Source organism: Halichoerus grypus, chromosome 1 (assembly GCF_964656455.1).
Source record: "Halichoerus grypus chromosome 1, mHalGry1.hap1.1, whole genome shotgun sequence".
Taxonomy (NCBI): Eukaryota; Metazoa; Chordata; class Mammalia; order Carnivora; family Phocidae; genus Halichoerus; species Halichoerus grypus.
The window spans coordinates 212,390,861-212,404,176 of NC_135712.1; the positions used below are offsets into that span (position 1 = coordinate 212,390,861).

A 13,316-nucleotide genomic window follows, 5' to 3' on the forward strand; every position below is an offset into this window, starting at 1 on the left:
TGGGGTTGTGAGTCCAAGCCCCACGTTGGGTGTGGAGCCTACTTTAAAAAAAAAACAAAAAACCATGAGCTCCCTAAATTTCAGGGGAAGGGATAGAGCAGGGTTTCTCAACCTTGACACTACTGACATCTTGGGGCCAGATGGTTCTCGGTTGTGGGGCGGTGCTGTGTGCGTCGTACTCGGTTTTGCAGCACCCTTGTCTCTGCTGACTCGATGCCAGCAGCACCCTCCCCCAGTCTTAACACCTAAAACGATCTCCAGACATTGCCAAGAGGGGCACACCTGTCACAACTGAGAACCACTGGTTTCGCAGGAACTCTTAGGACCCGGCCAAAATTGCAGGAAGGGCTCCTTTCTCTTAGGGAGGCCTTCTTTGATTCTATTACAATAGCAGAAGCTTCAGCAGCCAAAGAAAATATACACGTGGCCAACAAAGACAGGAAAAGGTGCTCTCAGCATCACCGATCATCAGGGAAATGCAAAGCAAAACCACAGTGAGGTGGCACTCACACGTATTAGGATGGCTATTATCAAAGAATCAGGCATCCAGTGTTGGCAAGGATGGGGAGCAACTGGGAGCCTCATGCACTGTTGGTGGGGATGTAAATGGGTGCGTGTGGTGTGGCAAACAGGATGACAGTTCCTCCAGAAATTGAAAATAGAGATCTGGCAATCCCACTTCTGGGTTTCTACCCAAAAGAACCGGAAGCAGAGACTCAAGACAGGATTATTCACGTTAACTAAAACATGGAAGCAATCCAGGTGTCCACTGACAAATGATGAATGGAATGGGCAAAAATGTCACGTAGACGCACAGTGGAATATTATTTGGCCTTAAAAAGGGCATTCTGACACCTCTTGCAACAAGGATGGACCTTGAAGACACTGTGCTCAGCGAGAGAAGCCAGACCCAGAAGGACACATCCTGCAGGACCCCGCTCCCAGGAGGTCCCCAGAGGAGTCCCGTCCATAGAGACAGAAGGTAGATGGTGGGAGCCAGGGCTGGGGCAGGGGGTGGGGAGTCAGCCCTTTGGATGCTATTAAAGAAAGTGATGGAGAGAAGAGAAAGAATAGAGACCAGACTGAATTATGCTACGAGGAGCCCTTATGGTTCCTCAGTACGTTGAAACATGGAGTTTCCAGATGACCCAGCAATTCTACTCCTAGGTTAGGTTACCCCAAGAGAACTGAAAACCCACGTCCACATACAAACTCATGCAGGAATGTGCACACAAGCGCTATTGCACAATGGCTAAAAGGATGAAACGAGCCAAGTGTCCAGCAGCTAATGAATGGACAAAAGTGGTTCATCCATACAGTGGAATATTATTCAGCCTTAAAAAGGAGCGAGCCGCTGACACACGCTAAAATGGGGAGGAAGCTCAAAAACACAACGCTCAGGGAGAGAAGCCAGACACAAAAAAGCCACAAAGTGTGTGATTCCACGTGTGTGAAACGTCCAGAACAGGCATGTCCAGAGAGACAGGAAGTGGGTGTGTGGTTGTCAGGGGCTGGGGAGGGGGTGGGGAGTGACTGCTGATGGGGACAGTCTTTCTTCTTGAGGTGACGGAATGTTCCGGAACTAGATAGTGGTGATGGTTGCACAACATTGGGAATGTACCAAATGCCACTGAATTGTACACTTTAAAATGGTTAAAATGGTCAGTTTTATGTGACTTTTATGCTCCCTTCCCCCTACCCCAAGAAGGAGAAAGAGGCATGAAATGTGAGAGAGAAAAGAAGTGATGCGAAAAGTCAGGAGGGGGATAGAGGACTGGGCAGCAAAGCAAGAGCCAACTCATGGGTGAATTTTGGAGGGAGCGAGAGGGAGGGAGCAAAAGCAGGGAGGGCTATGTGGCACTTTGGCTGCGGGCAGTAAGTTCTGCAAGGAATGGATGGAGGCAGCTGGGTGTTTGGTTTGGATGTGACAGCATGACATGGCTCCCAGGCTGGTCAGAGCAGGTTTCTGGGGCTTGTTACTACAGTCCCTGACAGAAGCCCTGGGACTTGGCTCCACCTGGGTTAGGTACATTCTTTACCCGCACCCCCCACCCCACCAAGCATCATTCACTCTGCATCGCCAGGTCACCTTGTTGTCGGGGGTCAAATCCCAACACTGTAACAAGAAGTCAGACAGAGGCCAAACCAAGGTGTGGCTCTTCTGCTGTGCTTCCCTGTCCCTCCCAGGGGGCTGCCAGCCCCTCTCCAGCCAGGGCTCAGCAAGCACCTGGCAGACACCACACTGGCTGGGCAAGGTTCCCTCTCGTGGGGTCCACAGTCTTTCGCCAAAACTAATATAAGTGAAGTAAAAGAATAACGAATTGCAAGATGGTGATCTACCAACCCTTGTGGCTCTTGACTGAGATTTTGACTCCCAGTGAACATCCAGTGGATGATGTCTGGGGACATTTGTGGTGTCAGGATGGGGAGAGGGGAGGGGCACTCCTGGCAGGAGGTGGGAGGGGCCAGGGATGCTGCCCCAAATCCCCACAGTGCCCAGGGTGGCCGCCCCACAGAGAATGACCTGGCCCTAAATGTCAGCAGTGCTAGGGTTGAAAAACCTGGAACTGACCCCTTTTCTTTTTCCTTTTCTCTTCTGTTCTTTTCTTTAGTTTAAAAAAATTTTTTTTAAGATTTTATTTAGGAGAGAGAGAGCAGGAGGGTGGGGAGGAGCAGAGGGAGAGGGAGAAGTAGACTCCATGCTGAGCAGGGAACCCAACACAGGGCCCGATCCCACCTCCTGAGATCATGACCCGAGCCAAAATCAAGAGTCGGATGCCCAACTGTCTGAACCACCGAGGCGCCGCAAACCGACACCTTTCTCATCACAATGGGTACCAACCATCCTTCTTTTCTAAAGAATGGCATCTCCCTTGTCTTCATTCTTGACCTCATCCCCTTGCCTCCTACGTGAGGATTCTCTTCTTTCTCTCTCTTCATACAGCTTACCTTCTCTCTGTTCCCTGTCCCTAATGGGCAGTAGGTGGGACTGAATATTCCCATCACTCAGCCTTGTCACCAAGCATGTATGTGCATTCTTGGCTCTCCTCAATCCTCCCTGACATCCACTCCAATGCAATTCCTGTTGATGTCCCTCATTTGCTCCAATCATGTCAGAGCAGGCTTTTGTGGTTTGTAACTACAATCCCCGACAGAAACACTAGGTTCCCACCGTACAAACAATTTTCATTTGAATTTTAAAGGACAAGGTAGTGTCTAGGGGCTGATATCCAAGGAGCAGCTTTGTTTGTATTTCCAAAATTAAAAAACCTGTGCTTGGATGTTGGCAGATTGCAAACAAAATAAAAAAAAAATACAAAACAGGGGCGCCTGGGTGGCTCAGTTGTTAAGCATCTGCCTTCGACTCGGGTCATGATCCCAGGGTCCTGGGATCGAGCCCCACATTGGGCTCCCTGCTCGGCGGGAAGCCTGCTTCTCCCTCTCCCCCTCCCCCTGCTTGTGCTCCCTTTCTCGCTGTGTCTCTCTCTGTCAAATAAATAAATAAAATCTTTAAAAAAAAAAAATACAAAACATGTATACCTATAGACGTGTTCCAGGAATTGGCTTCGTAATCATAAATATAGATTTTTTGATTCACTACTAACAGCAATACTGAGTCAGCGATATGTGCCGATGTTACTTCTGGTGTGCCAACCTAAAAATAACGACACGGGATATCAGGAAGTGCATCCTTCTGGACGATTAGGAAAGTACGATGTCTAGATGCACATTTAAGAAACATGTATGCTAGCAAGAGTTGTTTGGTTCCCAGGCGTTGGGAACTGAATATTCTGGGACCGAAACTGAGAGCTTGGAATTGGTGTTTGGTGCCCTTGGATACCTCCTTCCTCCTTATCTATCTCCTTCTTCCTTATCAAAACTTTCCCTGAAGATAAAGCCTAAAGTGTAAATTATGAACGATGAACATAAATGATAAATGTGTTGCTTATAAGAGAAACATTGGCATTTTAATAGATGGCAAAGCCTTCTTTAATGTAGGACCCAGTGGTAGAATTTCTCAAGATAGTTACTGAGAGGGCAAAGGTTTTTCTGTTTTGGTTTAGGACAATTTCGGGAGGCCCTGAAATTAGTGCATATAATCTATCTATTCATAACACACAAACAGTTATAAGGAGCACTTCCAACAATTCTGCTTCAGAAAAAACAAACAGCCTATCTCAGTAATAAGGGCAGAATAGAATCAACCCTTCTTCTGGCTTAGAAATTATTCTCAGTATCTTTAAGAGGTACATTGTAATACAAGCCCCCAAACTAACAAAAACAGACTAGTGCAATATCTCCAAACTGTATCTTCCCCCTGCGTGTTACTGATGTTGAGAATCCTTCAGATGGTTCAGTAAAATGACTACCTTCATTGACGCAGGGATGGAAAGTGGAAGGAGACTACTTTTGAAATTATCTCTCGTGAAAAAAATTTGCCTTCTGAAATAGACAATAAAGGAGTTAAATTAGGAAAATTTCACACAAGAAAAGAAAAAAAAAGATAATACCAGACACTCTAAAATGTTCTACTCAAACAAAATTCCTTTTTTAACAAATTTTATTTTACAGAGAGAGAGGGTGTGTGCGAGCAGGGGGGAGGGGCAGAGGGAGAGAGAGAATCCCAAGTAGACTTCCCACGGAGCACAGAGCCAGACATGGGGCTCGATCTTATGACCCCGAGATCACAACCTGAGGTGAAATCAAGAATCAGACGCCCAGCTGACTGAGTCACCCAGGTGCCCCCCCCCCTTTTAAAAACAAGGTTTAGGTTTAGGTTTTTATCTATCTATCTCTCTATCTCTCTATCTCTCTATCTTTGCATGAGTAAACCTCTATAGACTGGGTATTTGGCTTCTTGAAATAACATTTTAGAAGTGTGACCATGTCAAATATAAAATTATATAAAATGTACATTAAGCAACAGCTTGCCTTACTCAGAATGAACTTCAGCTTTGTCATTTATATGGTTCTAATCCCACTAAAGTAAAAGATTTCAGACCAGGAATGTGTATGCATGAAAGAAACAATGTGTTTCCTCCGGCAGGAAACTTTTAAGAAGTGAAAGGCCATCCATGAACATGGTATATTGCTTCCTTATCCAGATCTTTTTTCTTCTGCCTCCTCCAGAAGAGTTTGATGGTTTTAGACAGAAAGGAATTGCTGAGTTAAATTCTTACGTGTTTTAAAGTTTTGTTGTTATTAAGAATGATGTTCTTCGGGGGCGCCTGGGTGGCTCAGTTGGTTAAGCGACTGCCTTCGGCTCAGGTCATGATCCTGGAGTCCCTGGATCGAGTCCCGCATCGGGCTCCCTGCTCGGCAGGGAGTCTCCTTCTCCCTCTGACCCTCCCCCCTCTCATGTGCTTGCTCTCTCTCATTCTCTCTCTCTCAAATAAATAAATAAAAAATCTTTAAAAAAAAAAAAAAAAAAAAAAAAAAAAGAATGATGTTCTTCGTAACTGCCTTTTCTGAGTGTTCATGGCTAGTTTACAAGAGAGGAGTTGATGTTTTCAATGTCTGTGTTGTATTTGGCCCTCTTGCTGCACTCAGTTATTACTTCTAGTAGCTGATACTCAGATTGGCAAATGTCTCTTTCTTTCCAATGAGTTTTACATTTCATGTCTTTCTCTTGTCATATTGCATTGGCTGAGACCTCTAATACAAAGTTGAATGAGAGTGATACAATTCTCTGTTTTTACCTTTATATTGTCTCTTTTACAGGATTAAATACTTTCAGCAAGTATTCAGTTGACATCAAAACCAATAAAACATTGGAGGAGAAAGGAACACTGAAGCATAAACTATAGAATATTATTTTAGTTGTTTACTTATTTTGGGGTTTCTCTCTCTCTCTCTTTTTTTAAGTAGGCACCATGCCCAGCATGGAGCCCAATGTGGGACTTGAACTCATAACCTCTGAGATCAAAACCTGAGCTGAAATTGAGAGTCAGATGCTTAATGGACTGAGCCAGTCAGGCACCCTTGGGTTTTGTTTCTGTTTTAGACTCTGTCATTGAGGTGAGTTTTCTTTTCTTTTCTCTTCTTTTCTTTTTAAAGAGAGAGAGTGAGCGAACACATGTGCATATAAGCGGGGGGTAGGGGGGTGGGGGTTGGTGGGTAGGAGGGGCAAAGGGAGAGGAAGAGAGAGAATCCCAAGCAGGCTCCAATGCAGGGCTTCATCTCATGACCCTGATATATGACCTGAGCCAAAATCAAGAGTCAGGTGCTTAACCAACTAAGCCACCCAGGCGCCCCTGAGGTGAGTATTCTAAACAGAAGTTTTCTTTTCTTTTCTTTTTTTTTGTTTAAAGATTTTATTTATTTATTTGAGAGAGAGAGAATGAGAGAGAGCGAGCACATGAGAGGCGGGAGGGTCAGAGGGAGAAGCAGACTCCCTGCCGCGCAGGGAGCCCGATGCGGGACTCGATCCAGGGACTCCAGGATCATGATCTGAGCTGAAGGCAGTCGCTTAACCAACTGAGCCACCCAGGCGCCCCCTAAACAAAAGTTTTCTGAACTACTATAAGGTTTTCACCTTTTTTTTTTTTTTTTTTTAAACAAACTCTATTCATTCATGCATTTGGCACACATTTATTGGATACTAGGCTCTGGGGACATAAAGATGACCAAACATTGTTTCTACCTACAAGACCTTCTTTAGTTCACTAGGGAAAAAAATACAAAGAAACAAGTTTGGGGTTGAAATAAATATACAGTGGCTCACTTTTTCAGGAACCCTAGCTATTAGAAACCTAGTTAAGAATCCAGAAGTAACAACAAACTTAACAACATGCAAAATCAACACTACTGTTCACAGGCTAAAGGTCAAATACCTTATGAATATGCTTTCCTTCAAATTTTATGTGATCTGGTTTTAGACACAACTTGAAAACAGTAAATTAGAGGAGCACCTGGGTGACTCAGTTGGTTAAGCACCTGACTCTTGGTTTTGACTCAGGTCAGGATCTCAGAGTTGTGAGATCGAGCCCTGCGTCTGGCTCTGTGCTTCTCTCTCAAATAAATAAAAAAAATCTTTTTAAAAAAAGTTTGAAACAGTAAATTAGAAAGTAGGGGACTCTCATGCCAGTCTTGCATAAGACTGGCATGTGGACAACAAAATATGATGTCTGTAAACAAGGGAAAGAAACCAGGAAACATGTTTAAATTAGATATATCATGATGTTATAGCACAAGATAACAGCCAGCTCCAAAGGCAGTGGCTGTTGGCATCAGCCAGGCTGATGCTCCTACTCAGAAAACTTGACTGGCTACCTATATCCTAAAGGATCAACGGCAAGACTTCTTAACTGGCCTACAGGGTGGTCCATGATCTGAGCTCTACCTGTCTCCCTACCCTAGGGCTTCTTGCCCTCAGCACTACTGACCTTCCCTACACAGTCACCCTGACGGACTGAAATCCTACCTGGGCTTCAACTAGTCCCTGATGCCCCTTCCTCCATGCAGCCTTCCTTGATTGGCCCCAAGACCCCTCCTCCTCTGAGCCACTAGTTTCCATGTACCACTCTCCAAATCCTATCTCCCTCCAATGCTGCTTCCCTGGTCTCCCGCTGGACCACAGCTTCAGCCCCTCACTTGTGTCCTTCTGCTGTCTCACCTCTCTGCTTCCTGTTTGGCACCCAACAATCAATGGTCCTTTAAAAGAGAAGTCAGATTGTGTCACTCCCCTGCTTAATCTCTGGTGGCTTTCCACTGAAATCCAAATTTGTCACCACATCTTACAAAGCCCCGTGTGATCTGATACTGTTGACATCTCCCTTCACTCCTTCCCCTCACTCATTGTCCTTGAGCTGTTCCTCCAAAAATCAAGCAAGGTCCTGCCTCAGGGCCTTTGCACATGCTGTCCCTGCCACCTGGAATGCTCTTCCCCCTGACTGCAAGAGGAAAGGACGCTCTAGGGAGAGGTTCCAGGTGGGACAAAGGTCTCAGGAAGCATACGCACCAGCAACATAAACAAATTATAATTTTAGTTTAACTGCCAAGAAATGGGATCATTGTGTCGGAGAATGTGTGTTGAACATTTTGACAGATTCTGCCAAACTGTCCAAACCCACTTAGCCTCATCCACGTTTGCCCTCATCCTCGCCAACACTACAGGCAAAAAGTGACATTTTCATCATTGTATTAAGCATTAGAATGTCTCGTTGCCAGAAGCTGTTGGAATCAGACCCTCTCTGACTGCAATGTGTTCTGGGCATCAGGGTATCATTTAAGCATGTTATGCTCTAAGCTAGGGGGCTGGCAAATTTCCTCTGTAAAAGGACAGAGAGGAAATATTTTAGGGGCCACATGGCCTCTGTCTTGACCACTCAACTCTGCTCTTGTAGCACAAAAGCCCCCACAGACAGTAAAACTACTACGGACATAGAAATCTGAATTTCACATCATTTCACATGTCATAAAATATGGTTCTACTTTTGATTTTTTTCAATCATATAAAAATGTAAAGACTATTCTTAACTTGCCAGCCATACGAAATCAGGTGGCAGGGCTGACTCTGGCCTGGAAGGCCATCGTTTGTGACTCCTGCTCTAAAGCAGATGTGATGAGGGAAACATTCTGCCCCTGAGCTCTCCGACACGCTTGCCATCGCTCCACTGAGTGCTTGAAATGTGCTTAGTTTGCGTGGATTCTGCACTGTATTTAATTTTAATTAATTTAAATTTTTAATTTTTTGAATTGCAGTAAAACACACAATATGTGTATTTCATGATTTGTGATAAAATATACATAAAATATGCCATTATAATCATTTTTCATGTCCAGTTCAGTGGCATGAAGCACTCACCCTGTCCTGCAGCCACCCCCACCCTTTGTCTCCAGAACTTTCCATCTCCCCAAACTGAGACTCTGTCCCCGTGAAGCACGGACTCCCCACCCCCTGCCCCAGCCCCGGCTCCCACCCTCTCCTCTCTGTCTCTGTGGACGGGACTCCTCTGGGGACCTCCAGGAGTGGGGTTGCGGGATGTGTCCTTCTGGGTCTTGCTTATTTCATTGAGCCTAACATCCTCCAGGTTCATCCACATTGTAGCAGGTGCCAGAATGTCCTGGCTTCTGCAGAGAGTGACATAAGCCTTGGACCTCTGTGTCCTTGCTTTCTCTCCCATCTGTCCCACTGCTTCGTTGGTTGCTTCCCCACCCACGTGCTCTGCCTTCTCTGTGACGTCCCTCCCTCCTCCTTGGCTCCTGCCTTCCTTAGCTTCTTTGTCTCCTATGTTCCAATTTCTCTTTCTCTTCTCCCACCTGCTCTGTAAAATCAAGATTCACCAGAACCTCTGGCCGATGAACATGGGATCCTTGGGTGACTGCCCACGGCCAGAACTACCACTGACACATAGATGACCTTCTGTTCCCATCTCTGGCCTCATGTGTCCTCGATGTCTCGCAAGCAGCAAGCCATCCCATGCTGCCAACTCTCTCCCCCACCCCGTTCCTTACACCAGAAACTTGAGGGCCAGCTTAAACTGCTTGCTCACCTCCATTCTCCACACCCCAGGAGAACTGATAAGTCCTGCTGAGTCCCCTCCTGCTCCTCTATTATAGCCTTGCCTTCTGTTTAGGCTTTAGCATGTTGTTGTTTTGGGTTTTCTTTTTTTGGGGGGGGGGGTTGGGCTCTTGAAATCCTCCTGAACACAAATTGTGTAGCCTCCAATCCTCCACCACCCTGAGGATGAGGAGTAAACATTTCAGTATGGTGTACACATCTGGTTTTCTAACCTTGCACCCTGATGACCCCAAGTGCACGCTGGGCAGTGTTCCCAATTCTTTGAATGTGCCCCCCTGTGATGATTAATTATATCCAGGATCTGTGACAGGTGGTACCATACCATACTGTAATTCTTTTATTTGCTGGTTTCTTCATTTCTCTTCCTCTGACTCCCACCCCGACTATGAACTCCCTACAGGCCAGCACCCAGCAACACAGGACAGAGCCATCTTCCTTAATGTTTGTTGAATGGATGAATTGGGTAAATCTAATGTGTTAATAAAAAGGAAGGTTAACAGGGGTGCCTGGGTGGCTCAGTTGTTAAGCGTCTGCTTTTGGCTCAGGTCATGATCCCAGAGTCCTGGGATCGAGCCCCGCATCGGGCTCCCTGCTCCGTGGGAAGCTTGCTTCTCCTTCTCACACTCCCCCTGCTTGTGTTCCCTCTCTCGCTGTGTCTCTGTCAAATAAATGGATAAAATCTTTAAAAAAAAGAAAAAAAGGAAGGTAACAGTATATAAAATGGTCACTTACCCTAGATACAGGGCTATGTTTTTCTTGCAAGGATGTTTAATCAAGTGTGCTCTCGTAGATGAAAAATACAGTTGGTCCTAGAGAGATAATCAAATCTTAATAATAATGAACAGCTGAGAAAAACAATTTCCTGATGTATAACATTGAAACTGTAAAGGTGAAGTTGAGGTAGGTGCATAATAGGAATGTAATGTCATTTTCCTGTTTTCCTAGTACACTCTGGTGACATCAGATGTCATGGGGGGCAGGGGAGGGAAGAAGCTGGGTGAAGGGGACCTGAGACATCACTGTGCCATACTTGCAAATTGCTGCGTATTTACAATTGTGTCAAAATAAAAAATTTTCACAGGATAATTACTGATATCACATTGCATTCCTTGTACATATTATTGCTTATTTACAGATCATGAGTTATTTGAAAGAGACACCAGAGGACGAGGAATTGTAATGGTAAGATGTTAGGGACCAGGCGCTTGGAGAGGATTTAGAAATGCAGACATCACTTCTGAAATAATGCCATGGAACAGGAAACACATTTTAACAGGTGAAATATTTCTTCCTGCATTGTAAGCACACATGGGGTGAAAAAAAGTCCCTTCTTGCAGGATGTCATGTAAGCAAAGTAAGGGTCTGCTTCTTGTTACAATGTAGCAAATGAACACTGAAAAGGGGGATCTGAGTTCTAAACCCACTTCCATCTCCTGGCTTTCTTCATGTCATTTGATCGCTTTCAACTAGTTTTTTTGCTGAAATGGGAAAGATTAAGCCCTACTTCAAAGTACAATGGTAGGGATTAGATAATGTTTGATGCCTGACACATCACTGGCGCCCGAGAAATACTAGCAAGTGTTAGTTCTGAAAGTGAAGAATGAGAGAGAGAGAAGTATGGAGCCACGTACCCCTTGAATTTGCTGACTGATAGGAAACACCTTTCCTGTCCTCACTGTGTGATTACTAGAGGTAAGTGACAAGAGAGACCATCTGTCATTTTTACTGAATATTCAGCATGACTCCTACCAGGGTATCTCTGGGTTAACCCTCAAATACCTGTTCCTGCTGCTTTAGGGTTATGGGTTTTCTTTCTCTCTCTCTTTTTGGCTGTGGCCGGGGCGGGGAGATGGAGGGTATTGGTGGCTGGAGAATGTTGGTGCAGTTTATAGCTTATAGCAGAGGTTTTCCAGCTTGACATACACCAGAAGCACCTGGAGACTTGATAAAGGATAGATTGCTGGGCCCCACCTCCAAGTCTCTGATTCAGTAGATCCAGGGATTGCAAGCCTAACAAATTCCAAGGTGATGCTTCTGTCGTCCAGGACCACACTTGGAGAACCAGTGTGAGGAAATGGGAGAATTGGGTATCACCAATCTTTCTAAACTTTGGGACAAATCCCATCGGTAAATCTTACTGGAAAACTCTACTTTTTGCTTACTAGCTATGTGTCTTTAGGTCAGTGAGTCTTTAATTTTGCTGGGTCTGTTTTCACATCTATAAAATAAGTTTAAGGACTCATTGCTCCATGACAACTGTTGTAAAGATCAAGTTAGGCCATGCGCCAGGAGCGCACATTTACTATTTCATGGGCAAACAGGGCCCTGCTGAATATGACAGCTTACTCCAGGCAGGAGTTCCCTGAGGACAGGAAATGGGAATTAGCATTTACCTGTCTAACCCCCGTGGCACCCTCCATACAGTATTGACTAATATAATATTTACTGAAATCGAAAAATGTTCTGGGTAACGAGTGAGATAAATATTCCACACCCTCATGGAGCTAATATTCTAGTGACAACAACAGACAAAAAATTTATCAAAACAATAACAGAAATTAGTGATTGATAGGAAAAAGCCATTGCGGGGGGGGGGGGGGGAGTGCTTTAAATAAGGAGGTGTGCTTTTTAAGTCGGGATCAGAATGCCTTAAGCCAGGATCAGGAACCAGCCATGGAGAAATCTGGAAGCAAAGTGTGCCAGGCAGAGGGAGTGGCAAGCGCCATCTCCCCTGTCCCCAAGGCTGGCTATGGCCAGAGTTCGGCTTGTTCAAGGGATGGTGTGACTGGAGCATTGATTCAGGGGTAGGCAGGGGCCAGATCGGTGGTTCTCAAATTTCCAGGGGATACTTGGCAGCGCCTAGAGACAGTCTTGATGGATTGTCAAGCCTGGGTAAGGAAGTACTACGGGCATCCAGCGGGTGGAGGGCAGGGATGCTGCGCAACATCTTAGGCAGCACCGGACAGCCCCACCCCAAAGAGTGTCCTAAACGTCAGCAGCGCAGCTGTTGAGAATGCCTGGGCCAGATCATGCGGGGAAATGTAGACTGGGCCAGGAACTTGGGTTTTATCTTGGGCGCCACAGAGAATCAGGGCAATGGAATGACAAGATCAGACTGGTTTACAAATGATCCCTCTGGCTGCGGGAGTGGGCGATGGAGAGAAGCGCACGGCTAGGGCGGCGGCGGCAGCGGACGTGGCTCCTAGGGTGGGAATCGGGCCCAAGCTCTGAAGTGGCAGTGGGGGGACTTTGTGATGGGCTGGAGGAGATGGGGTGAAAGAACGGGAAACAGCAAGTTCAATTTCTAGAACAAGAAACTGGGAAGCCTTAACGAGATTCGGGAGCCTCCGCTCAGGGACGAGCCGGGCCCCCCCCCGACCCTGGGCAGCACCCCTCCCTGGGGAGGGCAGCCCCACCGGCACAGCGGCTGAGCTCTGGCCAGCAAGCAGAGCCGCAGGGTCGCCGCCGCCAGCAGCATCGACACCAGCATCTTGTACGCAGAACCACCGCCACCAACGCACTTCAACCGCCGCTGGGTGTCGCCTCACAGTCTGGCCATACGCAGACTGGAGCCTGAACCTGAGCGCGCAGCCGCCAGCAAGACGCCTGGCGTCTGAGCATGCGCACCTCGGTCTCCCGGGGAACGCGAAGCCGCACACAACACGCCCCCCTCCTCGAGCGTCTGGGTGTGCGCCCACTGACGCTCAGGCTCTCTCCAGTCTGAGCATGCGTTCATCGTCTCCAGAACCCGCCACCAGGGAGGGCTCCAGCCGGCGCACAGCCGCCCGTGGGC

General features: G+C 46.5%; 1 protein-coding gene across 1 annotated transcript in view; it reads right to left on the bottom strand.

Annotated features, from left to right (window-relative positions):
• CATSPERD (catsper channel auxiliary subunit delta) overlaps nt 1-13,136 on the bottom strand; it is a 46,009-nt gene extending 32,873 nt beyond the window's left edge. The window contains exons 1-5 of the mRNA XM_036111918.2: nt 12,940-13,136; nt 11,155-11,209; nt 10,256-10,332; nt 4,371-4,443; nt 3,541-3,655 (exon numbers count right to left, since the gene is read on the bottom strand). Coding sequence (XP_035967811.1) covers nt 3,541-3,655; nt 4,371-4,443; nt 10,256-10,332; nt 11,155-11,209; nt 12,940-13,013 — 394 coding nt within the window. The 5' untranslated portion in view covers nt 13,014-13,136. The remainder of the gene's footprint in view (nt 1-3,540; nt 3,656-4,370; nt 4,444-10,255; nt 10,333-11,154; nt 11,210-12,939) is intronic.
• Nucleotides 13,137-13,316: the final 180 nt, after the last annotated feature.